This window comes from Nipponia nippon, unplaced genomic scaffold (assembly GCF_047370975.1).
Source record: "Nipponia nippon isolate SJK-2023a ecotype South Korea unplaced genomic scaffold, ASM4737097v1 scaffold_5, whole genome shotgun sequence".
In the NCBI taxonomy this organism is placed as follows: Eukaryota; Metazoa; Chordata; class Aves; order Pelecaniformes; family Threskiornithidae; genus Nipponia; species Nipponia nippon.
Window position 1 is genome coordinate 82,753,156 of NW_028262369.1, and position 24,045 is coordinate 82,777,200.

At 60.0% G+C, this 24,045-nt stretch overlaps 1 protein-coding gene across 6 annotated transcripts in view; it reads left to right on the top strand.

Annotated features, from left to right (window-relative positions):
- NHEJ1 (non-homologous end joining factor 1) overlaps nucleotides 1–24,045 on the top strand; it is a 46,268-nt gene that overhangs the window by 1,197 nt on the left and 21,026 nt on the right. For 3 of the 6 annotated variants that reach the window (XM_087731564.1, XM_087731559.1, XM_087731561.1), the window contains exons 2-5: nucleotides 816–1,001; nucleotides 1,908–2,117; nucleotides 4,171–4,309; nucleotides 5,818–5,876. In XM_087731564.1, the coding sequence (XP_087587690.1) occupies nucleotides 816–1,001; nucleotides 1,908–2,117; nucleotides 4,171–4,309; nucleotides 5,818–5,876 (594 nt within the window). The other 3 variants (XM_087731560.1, XM_087731562.1, XM_087731563.1) reach the window with 3 other exon arrangements.

Below are 24,045 nucleotides of genomic sequence, written 5' to 3' on the forward strand. Positions count from 1 at the left end.
CGGCTGTGGCCGTTTCCCCGTACCGGTGGCCCATGGCGCGCAGTGCTGCACATCCCAGCATGCCCCGGCACCTTGCACGCTGCGGAAGAGAGCAGCATGCTGGGAGCTGTAGTCTGGCCTTTGCCTCCGGCCTGGCATCGCTCGCCTCTGCAAAGCCCCTCGCCCCGACAGCCGTTGGCCCGCCTGCTCCTCTTGCCCTCGGGTAACTCCGTGGCTCCGCAGAGCCCCAGTCCTGCAGGCACCCCAGGGACACCGGGTCCCCGAGTATTTTGGCAGGCACGGAGCCTGTCACAGGGAGGAGTGGGAAGCAGCAGTGCTGGCAGGCGGTGTGGGCTGCTGCCAGCACTCTGCCAGCATCAGTGCAGGCAGGGGACAGCACGTGGCTCGCGCGGAGCACAGGGACGGGATGTCTGAGCAGGAGGAGGGCTGCAGTATCCTGCTCCTCATCCTGATGCAAGCAGGGCAGCTTAAATGTTAATTTGGATGTAAAGGTCTTCCTGTATTAATGGCAGCAAGCGCCAGATAATGTCGGGGAGGCAGCAGTTACATTGCTGGTACATTTGGGGTGCTTATTATGAGCTGGGGTAGGAACTGCTCTGCACAGAGCTTCCCAAAATGCTAGCGCCAGCAGAGCTGAACGCATGTGCGGGGATGTATGTGACCAGAGCTGGCTGAGCATCCTCACCTCTGGGCTGCGAGGTGGGGCTGGCATCGTGGAGGGGCCGGCAGCGACCAAGGGTCCCTGTGAGGCCACCCCAGGGACCCAGGTCTTCCTGGGTGGGGCGTGAGGCAGAGACCTGATTGCTCTTTTTCAGATGGAGGGCTCCGAGGAGCTGGAGAGCAGCCTCCTGACACAGCCCTGGGCTTCTGTTTGCTTTGGCGAGTCCGCTTTTCTTGCCAAAGCGTGCTTCACGGATACTGGCTACATCCTGCTGATCTCTGACCTCAGCAGTGTCTGGTACGAGAGTGCAGACGCCGAGGCCGTGGGACAAAGGTCCAAGGTGAGTGTCTGGAAAGTCCAGGGACCTCCTTTTCTCCTCGCAGCAGCTGACATCCCAGCATAAACTGCTTGGTGACACAATGGCTGTTGGATCTGACAGAGCTCGGGTGCAAACGCCCAGCCTGGGGAGTCCCCGGGCGGCTCTGCCCAAGCACTGTCACCCCAGGCTGGCCGAGCACCCTCCTCCTGGGAGAGTGGGTCAGGCTATTTAGCATGCCCAGGGCAGCCAGGTGTTCACTGGGGCTGCGTGCTGAGGCCGGCACACTCGTTTCACTTGTGGGCTGGATGGGCAGCTGATTTCCCCAGGACCAAGGAGGAGCTTGAAACAAGGCTGTCTTCCCACCAGTGACGGAGAGACTCCTGCTCGCGTTCATAGCCAGGCACAGGCTCCCATGGGGTGTCCTGTCAGCATGGCCCCCAAAACACATGGGGCCATGCCTCATCCCCTCACCCTAGCCTGTGTGCCCAGGCCCCCATGTGCCACCCCTGTCTGCCATGTCCCTGTGTCACAGAGTGGTTGTGCTGAGCGGCTGGTGGCAGGAGGGGTGGGCATGCAGTGGCAGCCGTCCCCCAGCTCTGGCTGTTAGCTGAGCTGTGACAGCTCTCGGCCAGCCTGTGACACTGTGGTGGCATGTGGGGCAGATGCGCTACTGGAGGCTATTGCACCCTGCCCACCACCCAGACCCTCCCGGGCTGGCGGGGCAGGAGAGCCTTTCCAGCTCGGCTGGCCTGGGAGAACCAGTGGGGAACGTGGGGCTGGAAGCTGAGGCCGAGGGATGGCTTTTTGCAGCACTGGGACACACAGAAGTAGTTTGGCTCCTTCTATGCTGGAGTTTCTGCTGCTTTTTTCCCAGTGCTGAGCTCCCCGGGGTGTTGCTATGCCCCTAACCTTCTTGCCTTTCCCCAGGAGCTGAACAAGCGGCTGACGGTCCCCGTGTCCTCCTTCCTGCACCGCTTGTGCAACCTGATGTGCCCCTTGCTGGCAGGGCAGCCGGACGCCGCCACCTCCTTCTCCTGCCACCGCGCTGCCGGTGGCCTCAGCCTGCACGTGAAGAGCGAGCTCTCGGGACTGCCCTTCTACTGGGACTTCCACTGCTGCCCCGCGCCCGTGGAGATGGTGAGCAAAGCTGCAGAGAGTTTGGGGAGGGCGACGGCCAAAATTAAGGACTGTCTCCTGATGCTTGGAGGCTTTTGCATGGTCTCAGGCCATGCTGGTGGCTGTAGGGTGCCTGGCTCTGCCTGCTGCCCCTCCCGAGGGGTTCACTGTCCCCGTTTCTTCCCACCGAGGCTTTGGCACCTTGGCTGGTGCCTTGCGGCAAGGCAGGGGTGGCCCAGCGCATGCTGCTACCAGGGCAGCAGGGAGATGTCCAGTTTGGGACGATGCCCTGCGAGCACCCCGCATAGCAGAGCAATGCTCTTCTCCTTTGTGCGCGCCGTGAAGCGGGGTGCAGAGCGGCGGGTACCCCCGAAGGTACCCGAGGGGACGGAGGGAATTAAAGTGGGGTCTCCCCGGCTGTTAAGGAGTTGCTCTTACCACGGGGCTGCCTGACATTCTGGGTTTCGGGAAGCAGCCCCTGGATCCCGCTGTGGCAAGCCGGGCACCCCGGGGCAGCACCTCGGCAGGCGGGAAGGGCGCTGCGGGGCCGGGGCTGCCCGGGCCGCCCCCCGCCGCCGCCGGCACCCCGGGGCCCTGCGGCCCTACGCGCACAAGAGGGCGCCCGGTACCCGCTAACCGCCTCGGCGGGGGCCTCCGGCGGCAGCACCGGCCCCGGGGCCGGCCCTGCGGCTCCGCTGCCGGCGGGCGGCATCGCCCGAAATCCCCCGGGTCCCTTCTCCCCCGCGGATGGCTGTGCTTGGGCACCATGGGGAGGAGAGCTGGGCTCCCCAGCCGCTGTCCGGGTGTCTGTCCTTCCTTTCAAGGTTGAACTGGGGAGCAAATAAACTCGGGGTCCCGGCTTGGCTCGCCCTAGGGACTTGCTGTCTCTCCCTGGGCAAGAAGCGTGGAGGCTGAGCTGATGCAAAGCCCGAGCTCTCGGCTGGTAGCTGCTCCTCTCCCTTTGCTTGGAATCATGCTGGATGTCTGCAGGGCACCCAGGAGGCGGGAAGCAGTTGGGGTACTGAGCATGGCTGGGGTGGATGCAGGAATGGGGACCGACTCTGCCTTGCTAAGCTCTACTCAGCAGCTGGCCAGGGGCTCGAGACAGGCACGGAGCCCACCTGGCAAACCGCTGCTTGCTCCGTCCCAGCTCTGCAGCGGACGGTGCCCTCTGAGCGCTTGGGTGGCTGATGGCCGTCACCTCTGTGGCTCATGCCTGGGGCTGAGCAGAGCATGTTGCCCACCGTGGGCTCGCCACAGGGGCAAGAAGGCTTCGCAGGCGATGCTGGGTTTGCTGCCCTCTCACCCATGGGCTCAGCCTGGCCACAAAGACAAGGGGCGTGCTGGGGTGGGGGGATCCCAAACGCCCTCCCAGGGGCTGCGAGAGGTGATGGGCAGGAGGCTGCTTCGTGCACATGGTGGGCCAGGGCAGCCCAGCCTGGCTCCAGGCCAGGGGACGAGCCCAGAGCTCTGCATTGGGCTTGCGCGGCCGTAAGCTAAGGGTGGGCATGGTGAGCTGCAACGGGGAGCTGCAGCCTGCGCGTGTCCTGCGCATTGGGATCCCTGCTGCTTTTGATCTCACCTCCCTGGGAAAGTCTCTCCTGTTCCTCAAGCCGCAGTTTGACACCTCGGGCCCTTCTGTTTTTTCGCCCAGGTGTGCCCGTTTCCTGCGTAGGATCATGCCCTGGGGCATGCAGAGCTGTGGGGAGGGTCTGGGTGGCACAGGGGGGCTCTCTGCCTTCTGCTGCACCCCAAATGGCGGCTGGAGCATTGCCCACCCCTGCATCCTGTCCCCATTGGGCTCTCCCACCCAAACTCTCCCATGCCGCAGTCCCCAGCTGTGAAAGGGGCTGGGATGGAGGGATGTGTCCTGCAGCATCCTGGCTCCCTTCTCCCAGCTCATGTCTTTTGACTGCTTCCCACTGGATTTGGGTGAGATGTGGGGTGTCTTGGGGAGCCCTGCATGACCAGGAGTGCAGCTCTTGCTAGAACCTTGCTGGTTGCCCTGCTTTGACCGTTCTATGGACAGCTGAGTGCATCCCTGGACCTTCCCTAGAGTGTCCCTCCATCCTAGGTGTCCCGTCACCTCGTGCGGCCCCTGATTCGGATGAGCCTGGCGCTGCAGTACCAGGTACAAGAGCTGACCTCCCTGCTGCTCCAGAAGGATGCTGAGATCGAAGACTACAGGGAGAGCGGGGCTGCTCTCAGCAGAGGTGAGGAGGAATGCCCGGGGCCGAGAGACAAGCAAGCAGGGAACGAGTTTCCTCCTTAGCGCGGGGCTGGCGTGCTCTGCTCCCTCTGGCTATTACCCAGCCAGGCTTGTGTTTCATGTTCAGCCGTGCTGGCAGCGAGATGGTAGCCAGAAGGCTGGGGAGTAGCCCCTAGGGAGAGCTGGGGGAAGAACGGCCCTTACCGGTAGCCAGAGGAGTTGGGGAGTCGCCAAGGGGCTCTCCGCTTCGCCGAGAGCACCTGGCCGCTCCCCAGGAGCCGGCGGGGATGCCAAGGGCTGGCCCTGGAGTGGTGTCAGGCTCCTTTCCCGAGCGCGGTAGCTTGCCGAGCACTTGGAGAGCAACCAGGGGCTCCCGGCTCTCTGCACCACGGGAAGCACAGCCGTGCGCATGGGCCCCCCTCCAGTGCCCAGCCCGCCTCACCACTGGGAGGAACGGGAGGGAGGAAGCCTCGTCAGGTAGGACGTGGGTCAGGACCTGCCTGGGGGAGCCACGCGGGGGGGTGTCCTCCACCCATGGAGGTTGGCTGGGCACTGTTTTTTGTGTTTTCCCTTGCTTGGGCTGGGCTCTGTCCTGCTGCCAGAGGTGATACTTGCCCTTCTGTGGGAACCTTGCCCCCTCGGGATGTGGGGTCCAATGGGGCCCAGCCCTGACTTGTGTATCATGGCCAGGAAGGTGATGTGGTCCAGACCCTCTACCATGGCAGGTACCCCACCACAGGAGCCTGGATCTGCCCTGCAGCTGCACTAGAGCTGTGCCAGTTGGCCATGCTCTCTTTTCTTCTGCTGTGTGCTGGCTCTGCAGGGCTTGGAGTAGCCAGGACAACCCAGTTGGGGTCCAGGGACTGATGCTGGTGGGCAGGCATCCTCTCTTGTCCCTTACCTGGGCAGGAACCTGGGAGGAAGCTTTGCACCAGTGCTGCTGAGCAAAGCTGACCAGGTGCTTCTCCAGACAACATCTTAGCAACGACGGGGAAAAATTAGTGCTTTGAAGGAGGTGCAGAGAAGAATGAGGGATAACAGGGGTTTGTCCCTGTCCTGCAAGAGGAAGGCATAGGCTGGCTCACTCCTCCAGAAAAGCAGCTGGAGACAAGCAGTCCCCTGCCCCGCAGAGCATGGCTGTGTGGTGCTCAGATCCAGGCAGCTCTTTCAAGCTGGGAATGGTGCTGAGCATGTCCTGCCACTGTCCCCTGCTCCTCTCTGCAGGAGGGTGCTGGGACAAGTGTGGGTGCTCTCTGGGCTCTGCTACCTGGCTGCTGCGTGCATCAACAGGCTCAACCTTATTCCTCCACTTCCTTGTGGTCCTTGCACCTTCTGCTAGCTGGGTGATGTCTCCCTAGCCTGAGGGGCCCACTGGCCTCTCCTGCTGGCTCTGGGATGAGCATGCTGGAGCTGTTCCCCCACAGCCCCCTCACCCCATGGGCGAGGGAAGGGAAAGCTAGGGTGGGAGGTCTGGCCAGACCTGCCCGAGCTGATCCCTGCTTTCCCTTGCAGACCGCCTGCGGACAGAGCCCTTCCAAGAGAAGATGTTTCAGCAGAACTTCATGGCTGAGGTAAGGAGCAGTGCAAATCCTCTCTCCTTTGGCAAAGGGGTGGTGGGGAGCCGGCGCCAGCAGCCCCACTGTGGGGTGTGCTGGGCTGGATGGGGGCACTGGTGGGGATGGCTGGACTTGCTGGGAGAGAGGTAATGCCCACTGGCTCCCCCATGGCCCTCCTTGTGTCCTTGCACCTTGTCTGCAGGGTGAGCAGAGCTGGGGTCACATCTGGCATGGCCAGATGGGGACGTGGCACTGTGTTTTGTCACCCTCTCGCTGCTGGGCTGGATGGGGACGTGGCACCGTGTTTTGTCACCCTCTTGCTGCTGCGTGCCTTCTGGGAGTTGCTAGGGGTGCGAGCCAGGCTGGCTGCTTCATGGGAGCGTGCCATCACTGGGGCATCCTCACCTGCCTCCCGCACTTGCTGTGGACCTGAAACACTGATGCTGATGGCAGGCAGGGAGCAGGTGAATGAGGAGAAGCCATTTGGTCCTTTTGGTTGCTCTGCTGCTTTTAGGGGTGGCTTTGCAGTGGCGCATTGCGGGGACAAGTGCCTTTCTGCCTGTTATCTGTGCTGTGCCCACCACTCTCCCCTTGGCGCGCTCAGCTCTAAAATCAGACATGTGCTTTGGAGAAACTGGGGCTGGAAGGAGAGAGTTTTTCCTCTGATCCTTTTTCAGTACTGGAAATAGTCACAGAAGCACTAAAATGATTCAAACCGATGTGGCAAGATCAGAAACGATCGATGCCCATCGATGCAAAAAGACTCAGGACGCTTCTGAGCGTTGCTGTGCTCGCTGTGAAGGCGCAGGAGTGGGGAGCAGCAGTGTCTGCTGGGGACCAGGGAGTCAGCCAGGGTGTCCGTGGGGTCACACGGGCTTCGAGAGGACATCGCTTTGTGAGACACGCGCTGATGCTCTTGCACAGCCAGCAATAAAGCATCTGCAGAGTTTCTAAAAATTAGAGACGATCCCTTTTTTATACGAGAGGCATTGCATCCAGCGCAGGCAACTTTTGTTTCCCCCCGGTTATGATGGATAGAGATGAATTCACTGCTGGACTGCAACTTGGAGGTTGCCTAGGGACTGATGATCATGACCAGATTACATTCACTCTGGGCAAAGAAAGGACATTCCTAAACAGTAATTTATATCCTTCATGCTTTGAAAGGGCTAATTTCCCAAAGCAGAGGGAAAATTATGAGTGAAATCAGCTCAGAGGAAACATTTAGATAGAAAAATGTGAATGAAAATGGTGAGCTCTTTCAGAAGAATTTCAGAAGCCACAAAAAGCCACAATTCCACAATCAAGAAAGAGGGCAGTGCTGGCCGAGAGCCCGTTCTGGTTCAGCGGCGAAGTGAAGGCAGCAATTAGAAATAAAAGAGCAGTTTATAACAAATGGGAAAGCGGGAGTAGATAGCAATCAATATAAATTAGAAATTATGAAGTGTAGAAAATGGATAACAGAAGCTAAAGACATCAGGGAAAAATCATGGCGAAGGACAGAAGGAAAGGCTTTTATTTAGTGTAGTAGGAGAAAACCCGAAGCTCCCAGCAACGGGATAAGCTTATTAGTAGACGGAGGTGGTAAAATGATTGATACTGGAGCAGACATGGCAGAAGCAGTCGGTAAATGTTTCGGTGCTGTCGCTGGAAGGATGCAGGAGGATGTGCCAGGATCGGGGGATGATGAAGTACGTCTTTGTCCAAGGGTCGGCTGAACAACATCTGCTAAAGATGAACATCAGGCTTGAAACTCAGAGTCCTCCAAGAGCTGGTAGGGTGTGGGGCACGGGGGAAGGTGCTCGGTGGTGCCAGGTGGCTGCTCGGGCAGCGGGGCCGGCAGGAGGGGAGCAACTTAGCCCTGCACAAAGCTGGGCAAAAGTGGCTGGTGGGGAGCTCATCCGGCAGAGACTTAAAAGATGGGAAGGCAGTTGGCGCTGTGTGTCCCAGGAACAGCCCAGGAGCATCATCTTGGGGCTGGAGCACCGGACGGGGAATGGCAGGGCTTGGGAGATGCTTCCCCTCTGCATCCCCAGGCAGCCGGGTCTGAGGGATGCAGTTGTGCGTTCAGTTTGCCCGCGGGGATCTGTCCTCTCTGCATTCATCCCATTGCTTTATAAACCCGCTGATGATGCTTTTGGCCCATGTACCATCCCACAGCAATGAGCCAGAAGATGCGAGCAGCTGCTGCCTTTGGTTTGAACGTGGTACCCCGTCGTTCCTCCTGATGCCTCCTACGTCTTGTGTTAGTGAGGAACACCAAACATAGCTTTGCAGCTCTCCACCACCAAATCTGGCTGTTCACCCCAGTCTCCCGTCTCTTCCTCCAGCAGAAGGGTGGGCTAGATAATCTTGTTGTCTCTGGGCAGGCATTTCAGAGCCCCCCCACAATTTTGTACTCCATTTGCCAGCTCCAAAAAAGAGCAGCAAGAGGGGCTGGGGTCCCTTGAGACATGCTGCGGCAAGCTGGGAATGCTGCGACCAACTCCTGTGTCTGGTTTTTCAAAAAGACGCCGGACAATCAGCGCGGAGTCGCAGGAATGAATTGAGGGCTGGGGAATGAGCTGGGCATTGAGAGACTTGGAAGGGAAGAGCTCCGTCTAGCTTATCAGGGAGAAAATTGAGAGGCGCCTTGATTACAGTGCGTGAGGGTCTTTACAAGGAGAAAATGCTGGTTAGTGAAGGGCTCTCTTTAATCTCATGGAGAGCAGCGGCACACGAGCCAGGCACCGGGAGATGGAGCCAGGCAATTTGGAGCTAGGATGGAGGCACTTGGGTTTGCTCCCGTGGGTGATTAGTGATCAGGGCACGCTCCCAAGGGTAGTGGTTGATCCTCCATCTCTTGATGTCTCCAAAAGTGGGCTGGGAGCCCGCCTGGAAGAAAACCAAGTTGCTGGGCTTGGTTTCGGGATGTGCGTGGTTGAACGTCAGTGGGCAGGAGGTCAGGAGGAGAGGTCTGATGGTCCTTCCAGCCTCTCCTTCTGGGAAACGGGGCTTCAGGTTGTGGATGTTTGGTAGCGGTAAGCACCTCCTGGCTGGAAGGGGCTGTGATGGTGTGGTGCAGGCCTGGCGGGATGCGGGAAAGCGCTTGCTTCCCAAACCTTTGCTGCATCCCCCATGGAGAGGAAAGGACCTGCCAGTTCCCCAGGGCAGAACGGTACATGGACGCTCCTGCCTCTCAGCTTAAACATGCCCTTTCCCTGGGCTTGTGTGCACTCAGCTGTCCAGGGCATTTTAACTAATCATGGGGAGTTTTCCAGCAAAGCCCTGGGAATATTTATACGTTTAGGAAACGATGCTTTCACACACGCAGTTTTTGGCAAGGGTTCACTGCTGAGCAGCTGCCTGGGCTTGGGCAGAGCTGGAAGGAGAGCGGCAGCCGTGTGCGAGCCGAGGCAAAGCCGGCAGCTTTTATTGGCAAGCCCAGGGGTTCACACCGTGAGGGGAAAGAGCAGGCGGCTGGAGAGGGCTCAGCACCCCGGGGCTGCCTCAGCACCCTTCCCAGCAGCCTAGGACCCAGAGGGTTGGAGGTGTTTTGTCCCCAGGTGTCCCTTTGGGTTGCAGAGATGACCCCATGGGGCAGCATGGGGTGCCCACCCATGGTTTTGAGAGCTTGTCCCGGCCTGGCTATGGTTGGAGTTTCGTGACACAGCTTCTGCCAGAGCCTGAGGTCCGGCTCTGCGAGGAGGGCAGGGTCAGGGGGTCCATGCGGCACCGTGCCCCCGACCCTGGGGAGGGCAGGGACAGGTATGCTGGGGACAAACCCACGGATACCATCAGTGCAAATAGTCCCCCTCGCGCCCCAGGATGCTTCGCCCTGTGTATTTTTATCTGCTGCGGCCGGTGCGCGCGGGGGCGGCTGCTCCATGCCTCTGCAAGCTGAGCGCGGGACTTCGGCAAACAGGACGCAGTGGGTTCACGGCTCGACCCCGGGGCCCGGTGAGGAGGAGGAGGATGTGCCATCAAAACAAGCAATGCCGGAGAGGAAGATAAACAAACAGGCGGCTTCCAGCGCGGCCCTGGCCGAGGGCGAGCAGGAGCCCTGAGCCAGGGCTGGCGGCGGTGCCGGCGGCGGTGCCGGCTGACGTCAGGGCGCCCGGGGGTCAGTGTCCCTCTTATTGTTCCTCACCGGGGCTGGGACAGGGGCCAGGCGCCCGTCCCCCTCCCGCGAGGGGACACGGGCCAGCGGGGCAGGTGGAGGGTGGCCGGGGCGCCCGCCGGAGCCACTGGCCATCACTGCCTCAGGGTCCAGCCAGGCACCTGCCTGCAGGCTGCTGGCGTTCAGCGCCCTGCCTCTCCTTTTTAACAGGCGCTAAAAATAAGCCCCGGGGAGTGGAGCTGCCGTGGTCTGGCCGAGGGCGAAGGCGGTGGTGGGCTGTGCGTTTTGCAGGGCGGGGACGGCATCCCTCAAACCTGCGCCAGCCCGGTGCGGTGGGGAGGAAGCAGCCCTTTGGCTCTTTCCAATGAGGGATGTTTTTAATTAGCGCAAGGTGGCTGCGGCTTTGCAGCTGTGACCGGGCCAGAGTGGGGCCGGCGGTGTGGGCGCGACATGGGCTGCTTGCACGCAGGGTGCATGGTCCGGGGGAGAAGACGCTGTGAGTGCTCGGCCACGCTGGGCTCCCTCGGTGCAGGGCTGGGGAAGGAGCCGGTGGCCGCGGCGCTGTGGCTAGCAGGGCTGAACGGTGCAAAAGTTGCAAGGCCTCAGGCAGGCTGGCTCGGTGCAGAGGTGGCAGCATGGGACTGGCTTTTGGGGATGCTTGCATGAGAGGAGCAAGCTCTTGTGTGCAGCCAAGCATCTGTGCTGTGCTAGTCCAGTGAGACCCATGGGTGCCAGTGTCCTGTTCTGGACTGGGGCCGCTTGTGCGGTCCTTGCTTCGTTCCTGAGCAAACCTTGGTCACCCCATTTCATTGCTGCCCTGGGGTCTGGGTCCCACGCTGGAAACGCGGTGGGCTGTGGCCGTGCTGGGGGGAGCAGGGCACACATACACACAAGGAGCTGCACGCTGCTGCAGTTGGGAAGAGCAGTGGATCGCTTGTGCTCAGCATGAGCACGTGTGCAAGATCACAAGCGTGCTCACAAGAGCAGGAACGTGCATGCCGGCACCGACGGGTGCAAGGGGCAGAGTGCCACATCTGGTGACTGAAGGGGACAGGGGCCGGGGGCTGGGGGCCGGGGGCCAGGGGCCAGCGCTTTGTGCCCACAGTGGGGCATTTGGGGAGGAGCACAGGCACTCATCACTGCGTGGGGGCCGACCGCTGCATGGGCACTGGCCCCGCCGCGGTGTTTGCTGTGGAGGCACGTGGCAGGCGGTGTTGTGGCATTGCGGTGTTATTTATTTATTTGCTGAGGCCCGATCAGGTGAGGGGGGCCCGGCCAGGGTGTGCTTTCTGGGCTGCCGCCGGCAGCCACAGGCCGCTTGCACAAGCAGTGAGTCAGTGGAGCTGCACGCTGCTAAAACCAGACTTGGCACGGACGCCCTGGGGCAGCAGCCTGCCCAAAATAGTGCCCAGAGTGCAGGCAAGGAGCGAGCCTCCAGCAGCCGGGCCGGGGCCGGGCTGGCTGTGATTGCTCCAGCCCTTGCCTCTGCCAGAGATGGAGATGTGCCGTGGCAGCAGCGGCTGCTGTCCCGGGAGCCCTGCGGGGATGACGGGGGTTCACAGCCTGACCCCCTGTGACTGCGGCTGTGCCTGGCCACAGCTCTGGCACTACCACTGCGGAGAGCGGGTGGCACCTGGGCCAGGTGTGGGCAGCTGCCTGCTTGGTCCCAGCCCCACTTCAGCCCAGCATAGCTTGTTTGGGGATGGAGGGATGGACAAGCGCCACCACAGCCACCCTCTCCGGGGCACTGCATGGCCCTTAGCTCTGCAGTGGTATGTGGTCTGGCATGTGCAGGGAACTCTCCTTTGCAAGTCGAAGTCTTCCTCATCCTTTCCATGCCATGCCATGCTGTGCCATGCCATGTAAAGCTGTGCCGTGCCATGCTGTGCCATGTTGTGCCATGCTGTGCCACGCCACGCCAGGTACCACTGCAAGCAGGCTGTCTGGCAGAAGGGGCCAGACCCCACTCCTGCAAGAGAGGCCCCAGCCCATGCATGGGCACCGGCTGTGCAGTGCTGCCGAGCAGCAGCTCAGCTCGGGGGATGATTGATCTCGTGTCAGCAAGCGGTGGTTTGAGCCAGTGCCAGGCCTCAGCTCAAACGGGAGCATTGAAGGGGGAGAGCCCCTTCCCCCTCCGGAAAGCGAAGCAGCAATCTCCCTGCTGCCACCCCCAGCCCCGCTCCCACATTTGGGCATGATTGGCCCCGCGGCCGCAGCAGCTGCCCGGCACTGGGGAGCGCGCGGGGGGCAGCAGGGAGCGCGCAGTGTCTGGGGTCCCGGCCTCGCCAGGCTGAGCTCGCTGGCGCTGTGTTTGGGTTAGAGGAGGGCAAAGGGGGGATGCGGGAGTGGCTGGCAGGGGGAAGGTACAGGGCACGGGCTGCCCCTCGCTGCTGTGCCCCACGGCCGCCTGTCCCAGCCCTTCAGCTCAGGATGTGGCAGCAGCTCCTACAAGCAAAGGACCTTTTGGGGAGGAGAACAAGGTGGACTTTGACAGGGCTCTAAAGGCACTGCTCTGTGTCAGCAAGGGACGTGGCGGCTTCTCCATCCCCAGCTGATGAGGTCTGGACTGGGGCATTGCTGTCCCCACCGTCTCCACCGGCCATGGGCAGGGCAGAGGAGCGGTGCTGCCTGCACCCCCGGTGCTGCCTTCTCCAGCACCCTGCACCCCCGCTGTGCCCAAAAGAGGCTGCCAGGTTTATTCACCATGTCCCTGCCTGTCCTGAGCCCTTCCCCAGCTCCCCCCATACCTCCAGCTGTGCCCCTTCTCCTGTGACATCCACGGGCAGCTTTTTTGGTGTTTCCGAGAGCTGCTCCATCCCTATCCCTCGAGCCAATGCCCCTGTAGCCTCTGCCAGTCGTGCCAGCCCATGCAGAGGTGGTACCGAACAGCTGGGCACATCTGGGCAGGCAGCAGCACCCGGGGAGGGTTGTTCTGCACCCCAGGGGCCACAACCATCGGATTCCTGAGGCTGCCTGCTCCCACTCCGCTCGGACCTTCATGTCCTATCTATCTGAGTAAGGAAACAGGGCCATTCATGTATTTCTCTCTCTATTTATACCTCTCCCTTTCCGTATTTAGTGTGTGCGCAGGCAGAGGGGGCAGCGAACGCCGGGGCCACTGATGTTCTTGGCTCCAGCGCTGGCTGGAATTTTGTCCTGGAATGTATCCTGAACCACTCTGAAAACACGAATAAATCTCTGTGTGTTGTGTGCGTGTGTGTACACAAATATATAGACAACGTATAGACACGGAGCCATATAGGGCATTTGTGAGCTTTGCTATTTAAAGGAACGAGTAGTTAGAGGGCTCTCGGTGAGGCGAACACCTCCGGATCAAAGGGAAGCAGGGCACTCTGCTAGCGGCCAGGCACCTTGCGGGATAGGTGGCCCTTGCTTTGTCCTCTCCAGGGAGCTGAAGTCACCCCATTGGTGACATACCCAAGGTAGCACACCCAGCCAGCCCTGAGCAGTGCTCTGATCCCCTGGGGGCTTCATTTCATGGAGGTCTCTGCGCCCTGGTCTCCAGTTTCCCAGTGAGAGAGCCAGAGAGCCAGCTCCTGTGCTGCTGACGCAGGCTGCAGAGCCTGGTGTGCAGCCGGGTGCGGCAGGGCAAGGACATCAGCCCCTCTGGGGCACAGGGTGGTCCAGGGCTTCTGGGGGGTCAGGGGTTGCCTCCTGAACATCAACTGGTGCTCACGGCTGTCCAGGAAAGATGATGATGTGGAAAAGGAGAAAATAGATGTTCGTTACCAGGTCCCAAGTAAGTGCTGGGCTGGGCATCTCCTTGGGATGCTGGAGCATCTGGTGCTCACGGCTGTCTGGGAAAGATGATGAAAAGGGGAAAATAGAAATTGGGTACCAGATCGCAAACAAGATGCTCGGCCATGCCAGGAGGGCAGCTGGCAGCTGCCTTGCTGGGGATGCTGGATGAGGCCCTGGCGGGAGCACCGCTGGGTCTCCCAGCACCCCTTGGCTGGGGAGCGGGCGCCCTATTTAGCCCAGCTTAGGGTCACACCAGCTTCTTGCCTTCTGGGTGCTGAAAAACCTGATATTTTGGGCTGAAAATGCCCATGTTTGGTCTCTGGCCAAAGGCGATGTGTTTGTGGGTGGGGGAAATTGGAGCAAATTCCTGCTGCGAGTCCTGCACGTGTGCACGGGCATGCGGATAGGGGAAATACAGTTTTCCTTTTGAAAAAAAAGCCCCGCTTATTTTTATACAGAACTCCAGAAGGGCTGAAGGTGGAAACTTGGCCTGTCAGCAGCTGTCACAGGGGAGCGGGTCCCTGCCTGAGTTTGGGGGGAAACCACAGCTGGGTGTTAATGGGACTGTTAATGAATTAATGTTGGCTGCTGGGGGCCGGGGGGGAGCCTGGCTCGGCGGGGCATGCGCGCGCAGAACCCTGCCCGGCACACGGGCTCCGGCTCCCGGCACGGCTGCAGAAAGCCCCAGCTCTGGGAGCCATGCGCTTGGGGAGGTGTAAGTCTCCCCTTCCAGTCGTGTCTTGCTCTCCGGGTTGTGGTAATGCTTGGAAATGTGGCCCTGTCATGGGGGAGAGGGTCCCAAACCAGAGAGCATGCATGCAGCCAGCGTGGATGTGTTATCTTTTGACTGTGGGCATCTGCTGCCTGAGCCGGTGGTATTGCTTAATGCTGGGTCTCCTCGGCTGCCGAAACCAAATCTTTAAAGCCGTGTAAAGAAAACAGCAGAGAAGTGAAATCCCCCCAGGTTTATTTATGGGTTGGAGAGCTTGTGCTGCTCAGTGCAACAACTGCAGCAGCACTGGTCTCTGCATGGCACTGCCTTTCTGCAGCCCTTCTTGGGGTTATTTCTCTTGGTGTCTCCCCCAAAATGTGGAGAAGCACCCATGTGAAGGTGGTGAGCGCAGCCATGCCCCATGCTGTGGGCTCAGCAGTATGTTTGCACAGCTTTCACACCCAGCTTGCTGGGGACAGCTCTGGAGGAGGAGGAGGAGATCGTGCTAACGCGCTCACCCGATGCCAGCATGGTAGGGGTGCGGTGGGGCTGAGGGATAGCACTGTAACGTGGTTGGACTAGAAATGAGAGGGAAAATGCAGAGAGCATCTGGGAAAGAGAGATCAAATTCTTCTCCATGGACCTCTCCTGCTGCGTTTGGCTTCAGGGTCTGTGGGTGAGATCTCAGCCATGGGGAAGCGTGTGGCATCTCCTGGGGTTTCACCCTCTGGTACCAGACAGCTGTTGAACCAAGAGTAAAGAGTGACCATCCTGAGGGAGGGATGACCATGCCGAGGAAGGGATGACAATGTTAAAGAAGGGATGACCATGCTGAGGAAGGAAAGCCCAAACCAAGGAAGGGGTGGCCATGCTGGGGAAGGGAAGACCATGCTGAAGTAGGGATGACCATGCCGAGCATGGGACTGTGGATGAACAGGTTCTCCAACAGAAGATGCTGTTATGGATGAGACAGAGCCTCCTCCTCTGCTGGGAGGAAGGCTGGAAGAGTCTGAGCTCTTGGGAGCCCTGCTTGCTTCCCAGGGACGCAGTGCTTGCAACTGGGCTGCAGATGCTCTGCCAGCTCCAGTGTTGGGTATCTGTAGTGGGTGCAGACAGACCCTCACCTCAGTAAGGAAACCTCACTGGGCTGTCAGACCCAGTAGCTCTCCCGGGACCCTGTGGTGGCCCTTCGGAGTCAAGCTCCAAGTGTGCAGCCAATGTCTGCCACCCAGTGCCGAACACGACTGGTGGGGCTGAGGACCTGGAGAGGGCAGTGCCTGGCCTCCCCTCACAGCCCTGCTCCTTGCACGGGTGGGCTCTACACAACTGGCCCTCCAGGCTGGAGAAGATCCTTCAGAGGATCCCAAATCCCAGCTTGGAGGGATTCTGAGACTCCTCTGTGCCTGGCTGCCAGCTCTTGGGGACCGGCTCTGGCTCCACTGGGCCCGGAGCCCTTCCCAACCCCATCCCAGACAGACGGATATCCCAAAACCCACTGGTCCCAGGGGCCCCTGCTCTGGGTCCCTCTGGCTGAATGAGGTGGTGTGCGTGTGCCCAGACTGTCCCCTCCTGTGACTGTACAGTACACACAGCTAAATATATGTCTGTGCAGATACAGGAACTCAGAGGGGCTGAGTGATGCTCCCTTTCTATACCTCTTTTCATGGGCAGAGTTAATGAGATTCATGTCATTAAAGGGCTGATGTTTTGTGGGATGGGAGCCTTTTAAACGGGATGTGTCCTGGCTTAGTCATGGCAAATATTTACCAAAAAAAAAAAAAAAGAGAAAGAAAAAAAAAGGGACATACCGTATAAAATTAGAGTTCTGAAAATAGTATTTAGAGCAAGTGAGAGAGAGGAACCTAAAACAGAAAATACAGCCCAGTCTGTTCAGGAGTCAGGGGAAAAAGAGAGAGCAAGGGGAAAAAAAAAAAAAGCCAGAGATAAAACGAGAGAAACCTCGGCAGTAAAAACAGCATCTTGGTAAATAGACTATTAAAAAATTCTGACCTGCTTTATGGCTTTCTTGGCTGCCGTTCAGCTGTGCTGCCCTGGCCGGCACGGAGGGAAGGTAGCAGGAGCCGGCGTCTGTGTGGATGCTCAGAGCCCTGGGACGCGGCTCCCCCCCTCCGAGCAGCCACGCGGGGTGTTAAATTTAGCCACATAATGATGGCCCTGAGGAGGCAGCCTTTTGTAGCCACACTGTAATTACTGCCTCGCTTATAAATTTTATTTTTCTTATTATGTTTCCTCCTCCGCTGGGGAAGGGGTGGGGGGGGTCTCCCACCCCCCCATCAAACCCGCAGCTCTCTGGGGAGCAGGGGGTACCGCTGCGGGGATAGAGCAGGTCCATGGGATGGAGGGGAAGGTGGGAATGGCTGCCCAAGCCCTGTGCCTCCTTGTGCCGCTCCTCTGCGCTGATACAGAGCTCAGCCCCACATTTGGGGATGGGGGAGACACTGAGCTAACCCTACCCTGGTAGGGTCCCTGCAGCCCAAAGTGTGGGTGTCTTGGCCCTCCTGAGCCTTAGCATCACCCTCTCAGGGTGCTTAGGAGATGGGCTTGTGCAGGCAGGACCAGGGGGTCTCCAGCAGGACAGCGAGCCCGCGGCACAGCCAGGCTGGACAGGCAGCTGGGACCCCCACCAGATGCAAGGAGCGGCTGTCCAGCCCTGCTTGGTGGGTCACCAGGTCCAGCCCTGCTCCTCACGGAGGTGGGAAAGGCGAAAAGGGCGAGGGCTGGCCCCGGCCCCCTCCTCCTGCTGGGAGCGGTGCAGAGGGGATGGCCCTTCTCCGAGCCGGTGCAAGTGGGGGACAGCTTCAGGCCGGGCAAGAACGTGCCAGAAAAGGTCTTGTTCCCCTCTTGTTTTCCCAAAACAAAGGAAGCAGCCTTGCATTGCTGGAAGTCGCGTGCTTGGGCTGTGCTGGCTTGTTATCATCCGATAACCCGGCGACCCAGGAGCTGCCCTGCTCCTCACCCGTCGAGCCCGCAGTACGGGATGCGAACAGCTTCCGCATGAGCTGCCCTTTGCAGAGATCCGTTTTCCGCTCCCTGGGTTGGGGGGGGACAGCAGTGGGGGCTGCCGCGGTGGCCCCAGCCAGCCCCGGGCTCACCGTGTGCCATGCACCGTGTGACTGGCAGGGGACCTGCCCCTGCAGGTGATGGTGGATGGTGAGGGCAAAAGAAAAGCAGAGGTGGCAGGTGCCTTGGCATGGCCTGGGTGCTGCCATCCCGTGCGGGTCATGGAAGGAGATTTGGGGCTCTGCTGTATCTCGCTTTGTCCCATGCAACTTCCCTGAGAGCACCATGGCCAGGCTCTGCTGCAGAGCAGGGTGGACAGTGTGTGGGGCTGGGGGCCGGAGTCCCTTGGGGCACACGGTGATGCCTTCAGGGAAGGAACCCTTGCAAACCACCGAGAAAGGCTGCGCAGCACCGGGACTGCCTGCTTTCCCTTCCAGCTCTGCCCCTTCTGCTAAATTCATGCCCTGGGGAGTGTGCAGGGGTGCCGAGGTGCTGTGGGGACTTTGGTGGGGCTGGTGGTCAGGGCAATGTTCATCCATCACCGTGGGGAGGTGTTTGGGGGAGCGTCTCCTTGGCAGAGCTGTGGATGGGGGACATGTGGGACCACAGCAGTCCCGCCCAGCTGTGCCCAGGGGAGCTGGCTCATCCCAAAGCAGCCCCTTTCTCCTGCCCAGCGCTATAAGGGCTCTGTTCAGCGCTAGGATGACCCGAGGCAACCTCCATCCCTTGCTCAAGTGCCCATTTCAGGGCAGGTGGGACAATACTAAATCAACTCCTTTAAAGCCTCCCGACCCGCAGCCCCACGGACGTGCTGGTCTCCATCCCTCCCTCATCTCCTGTGGGCACGCCAGGGGCTGGCGCATTGGCCGGCCGCCCGGGCATGGGGCTGCCTCGGCTGCTGGCCAGGAGGCTCCTGGCCTGGCTGGGTCCATGCCCCGACCCTCCATCCCACCACAGGGTCCGTGGCTTGTGCCGGGTGCCAAGGATTCAGCACCAAGGTGGTCGCGGGAGCCCTGGGGGACAGCGGCCACCACCTCGTCAGTGGTGGCTTGGGAGCCCAGGTGTAGAGAGTGCCGGGGACTGGGAGACAAAGTGCCCTTTCAGCCCGAGCCCTGGAAAGATGTGTGTGTGTGTGTGCAGAGGTTAATGCCCTCGGCCCCAGGGAGAGGAGAGGAGAGAGCGCGGGCTGGCTTCATCCCCGCCGGGAGCCAGGAGCCGGGAGCCAGGAGCCGGGAGATGGCCCCGCACGTGTGCCTCTGCGTGTGCCTGCATGTGGCTCTGTGTGCAGGAGGCTTATACATTTCCGTCTCGGTGTATTTATGTACGTCATGTGTGTGTCTTACTCATTACTGTGTTTTTCTTTCCTTGTTCTTGGGTCTTTCCCTCACCCCCGCCATGGATCTATAATTCTTATGGCATTTTATTCTTTCCTTTTTTTTTTTTGTTTAAATCTCCAGTTTTGGAAGTTGCTGGCTCCTTAGGAAAATAAGCTGTATTTTTAGTACTTGTCTGCAAGGCTGCTGATCCCGCCTGCCCCTGCTCATCGCTTACTCACTATTTGTTTAAGCTTTTATTTTCGCCTTCGCCCCGTGCTGGGGCGCGGGGGCAGCCAGCGGCGCACTGGAGCTGAGCGGCACGGTGGGAGCGCGCCGAAGTTGTCAATGAGCAGAAGGCAGCTCCAATCTGGCCTTTATTGAGGTCTGGGCTTGCGTAGCGCTGGAGCAGCCTGCCCTGTAATCAGCCAGCCACCAGAGCTTGCCAGCCTTGTAATAAAGCAGCTCTATATTTATTTGTTCTGTTTATACCCTGCTCTGTAATAAGTTGGGAGCCCTCCCCACTCCCCCCCGTTTTCTTTGGGAAGCTCCTCCGGGTCTCCAAAGGGATCTGCCATCCCACGCGCAGCGGATGCTCGGGGCCCTGCATCCTGCGAGCAGCTCTGGCCACATCTGGGCCACGCGCCTCTTGCTCTGTGCGCCCCGCACACCCCGTGCCCGCCGTCCCTGTCCTCTCCCCAGCATCCCAGCCCTATTCCCCCACCCAGAAAGCCCCCATGGCTCTCCCGGTGCCTTGCATCCCCCCCGTGGCCCCTTCTCCCCATCCCTGCCACCCCCATCCCTGCCTCTGCCAGCCGCCCTCCTCCCCCTCTCTATTTCAACCTTGGGTCTTTTTAAAATACGTTCATTAAAGGGAGCTCAGTTGCCCTTTCCCCGGCGAGGCTGGAACACTGACAGCCTGTTCACCCGCGTGTCTGTAATTAAACTCAATCTCTGGGTGAATACAACAATGTGACTGCACAGAATAATTCCTGGAGATCCTGACGCCGAGGAGGAGTGTGGCCTGTGAGCAGCCCATTCACGCCTGGCTTTCTATAAATACTTTACTATGTGGCACTAAGAAAACTTCAAGCCCTTTTTTTCCCCCTTTTTTTTTTTTTTTATTAGTGCTACATAATATAGTAATTGTGTGACTAGAAGGTTCCCCCTGTGCCTGCCCGGGTTCACAGGCCTGGGTGTGACCTCACGCTGCACCGGCTGAGTGCGGGAGCCTGCCGCCGTGCCCAGGGACCGCCGCGCCGGCCCTGGGGCTGCCAGCCTCGCCAAGGGGACACAGGTGTCCCAGGGCACCCCCAGCCCGGCACTGGGGGTATGCGGTGGGATGCTCTGCCAAGCCAAAAGGCTTACACCCCTAAAATCCTTCCCAGCTGTGTCCCTGCTGGCGGCAGTACTGTCCTGGGAGGTGTAGCTGCTGAGGGGAGATGCAGATGGATATCGGGGCAGAGAGAGGAAGGACGGATCTAGGAGAGCATCCCTAGGTCCCCATGGCCCTCAGCGTGGCTGATCCTCAGGTCCCAGCTTGGGAGCCCTCAGGCCCAGGGTCTTTGGGAAGCTGCAGGACAGCTGCTCCCCAGGTCCCATCCTGCCCAAGGACAGGGAGGAGGAGAGGTGTGTGTCCCAAGTGCGGTCACATCCCACCTGCCATCCCCATGCCTCCCCGAGGCCCTGCCTGCCCTCCCCACCCGTGGAGCCTGCCAGTGGCATGGCTGGAAGGATGCTCAGACACCCCCAGCTCCCTGGGGAATCCTCCCTCTGGCTCTGTAACCTTCATCAGTCGTGCTTTTTAAAGCATTACTGGCCCGTGTGGACCCTGCCAGCTTGGGCTGCCCCTTGCCTAGAGGGGCTGGAGCCAGTCAGTGCAATTTTCCCCAGCCGCGGAGTGTGCCAGCCCCAGGCACCCTCCTGCTCCCCAGGCAGCATCCCTTGGCTGGCTGCCGGGGCTGGCAGGGCACAAGTGCCACAGTCGCAGAGCAGTCGGCTCCCTGCCTGCCTGGCTCTTCCTCCCTGCATTTCAGGACCTCGGGGTTGCAGAGACAGCAGGGCTCCCGTCCCACTCCCCCCGGGGCTGCCTGAGCGCTGGGGTGCAGAGCCCGGGGGCATGGGCTGAGTCCGGGCATGCCACCCCGGCCCTGCCAGTGGGAGCACGCCTGGCACGATCCTGGCAGTGTGCAGTCAGGGTTGACGTGAGGATATCGCTGCATTTGCACGGCCAAGAGTAATATTAGGTCTTTGCGCTGCGTTAGTGTTCCTGAAAGCCACAACGGGTGTTAATATTCATGAGCCCACTCGGCCTCATCCATATTCATGCCGCATCCCTCGACTGCACGGCCCCTGTGTGTTGATTTCACCTGCTTGGCAGCGTGGTGCCCGGGAAGGTGGCACCGTGCAGAGCTGGAGGTGCCAACCTGCCACCAGCTGGGGCTCAGCATGTCGTGCCAGGAGCGATGGCCCTGAGTGCTGGCACAGGCTCAGCTGTGGGGTGCTTCTGCCATGGGGATTTGGGGACTGGCTCTCCCTGGGTGCTGCCCTCTTTTGTGGCCACCCAGGTGAGCCCAGAGCCAGGCAGACCCATGGGTAGTGCTCGGCAACAGGGACCCTCCAGTGTCCCTGCTCTCCCCTGCAGCGTGGCACAGTCTCCAGTCCCTGCAGCCCTGTCCCTGCCTGGCACCCCTGCCTTGGTGGGGCACCCCCTAAACCTGTCCTGCAAAAGCTGCCCAGTGCCTCTGGACGCCCTTGTCAGGGTCTGAGCCTGGTGATGTAGGGCAGAGTGCCAGGAGGGTCTCAGGTACCTCTGTCCCCTGTAATGCTCCATCCTGTCCCTTCCATGCCTCACTCCCTCTCTGTCCCTCTCTGTTTCTGCTGCCAATGTCCCCCTGAATGGCCACCTAACTGCCCTGCTCCCTGGATTTATTTTGGAGGACAACCCTAATTTCCCCCCAGCCCCAGCACTAGGAGCCCAAAGGAGGCAGCCTGGAGGCATTTGCATCCTCATCACCACCACACTGCCAGAAAATGGGTGCCTTGGGTGTCACAGCCACAGGGGAGGTGGCCGAGGCTCTCCGAGCTGTGCCCACAGTGCTGTGGGCTGCCCTTGCACCCCAGAAGCACCAAACCTTGCACTGCACCCATCCTGTGCCAGGCTGTGACCTCTCCTGGTTGTCACGCCCGCAGGCAGAAGGGGACAGGGGTGAGCAGAGCAGGCAGCACTTGCCCGCCTGGCTGGGTAGGGCGGCTGGCTCTGTGCTGGCAGGTTTGGGGACATGCCATGCCCTGGTGTGTGACAGGGACGCGGCAGATGGCGCCCTGTCTCCGGTCAGCGGTTCCCTGATGCATCACTGCAGCCCCGGCATTGCATTTCTGCATCCCAGCTTCATATCTCTGCAACCCCAGCACCGCGTTTCTGCATCCTGGGCACTGCATCACTGCAGCCCTGGCACTGCATTTCTGCATTGCGGCTTTGCAACTCTGCAACCCCAGCATTGCACCTCTGCAATCCCAGCACCACATCGCTGCAGCCCTGGCACTGCATTTCTGCATCCTGGCTTTGTAACTCTGCATCCCAGGCACTGCATCACTGCAACCCTGCCATTGCATCTCTGCAGCCCGGGCGCTGCCTCTCTGCAGCCCTGGCATTGCATGTCTGCATCACTCTGGCTGCAGCCTCTGTGATAAGGATGCTTCTGGGCAGCGGGGCTGATACCAGCATTGTGCTTTCGCCCTGGTTAGCTGCGCAGCGGGGAGCCACGTAGGGGCTGTCACACAGCAGGGATGCCGGGTGGAGCAGCCAAGGAGCTTTCCCCCATTTGCACAGCATCAGCCCCATGTGGGTTAGGAGCAGCGATGTGCCTGGGGCTGGATCCTGCCCTGGGTTTCCCTGCTGCACAGGTCCCTCCATGCTCACTGCTCTCAGGGCAAATGGATCAGGGCAGATGAGTGGAGTTAGGCCCCAGATTTGGGGGTTCTGGGCCTGTTTTCTTCTTTAGGAATGCTACAAGGAGAGGAAAGGTTTCAGTGGGAGCAACAGAGGGCTGGGTGTGGGGTCCCAGCTCCCCAGCCCCTGCTGGGGTAAGGCAAAAAGGACTGGAGCCAACTGGGTGCTGCCCAGAGCGGTGCGGGGAGCAAACAGCGTCAGTGGTGACAGCAAGCTGCCGCGGCTCGCCTCCTCTATCATCATTTATTGCTTACTCCTTGGCAAGGGCCCTCTGTTTGCCTATTCATTTATGACTTTGCTGCAAAACCTGTTGATATTAGAGATTTTCCTAAAACCTCAGCTCTCGAAGTGATGGGATTGTAGGAAAAGCCAAATGCGTTGTATAGGATCAGAGAGGCTCGGCTGGCTCATGGCAGGTATATATGATGGGATGCTGATGGCAGCAAGGCTCTGCTTGCTGCCGAGCGTGTCCCTTTGCCCATGTCCTTGCATCTCTAGCCCTGCAGAGGAGGGCATGAAGCCCAGCGGGCAAGGAGAGACCCCCCACGAACTCCTTGTGCCGTGAGCCCATCTCAGAAGCACTGCGTGTTTGGGGTTGCACATGTGCTTTTCATTTGGTGTGTGCCCTTGGAGCAAAAATAGAAGTCACTTGCTCTAGTCGATGCCATGCCATCTTCTCACGCTTGTACTCTCCTTTGGGGATGGGGCATTCCTCAAGGGACATACGGGTTGCTGCATCTCCGGGGCTGCCATCAGCTGCTCCACCGTGCTCAGCCAGTGCTGGATCTTTTTTTCCAACTGGGTTCAGTGGTTATTTTCCCACTGCCCCTGCACCTCTCCCCTGTCCTCTCATCCCTCGCTTTAGGCTCCCGATGGCTCTCAGACATCGATACCACAGTGGGCTGCTGGATCTGTCCCATGTAGCCCCACAGAGAGGTCCCTCCATCCCGGAGCCTTCCCGTGGGCGCAGGTCTCTGCAGAGCCGCACAGCGTGGAGCCGGGGTGCCCTTCCCCTGGCTCCTGGCCGTGCCGGCCTGTCTGCCCGGCTCCCGGCACTGCTGCCTCCCCTGCCTTTCACTTGTGTGTTTTTATGGCTCAGAGGGAGCCGTCCTGCCCCAATTCCCCGCATGCTCCTAATTTCATAGTTCTCTCCATATATCCATATATATCCATATAGCATTTGATACAGGTTTTATGGGCATTTCCATACGTTTTACAGACACAGCCATTACAGAGCCAGGTTTCACCCGAGAAACCTCAGGGGAGCAGAGCACTGAATCGCCTTAGTCTTGGCCCCAGAACAAGGCTCTCTTCTCTCCCTTGCC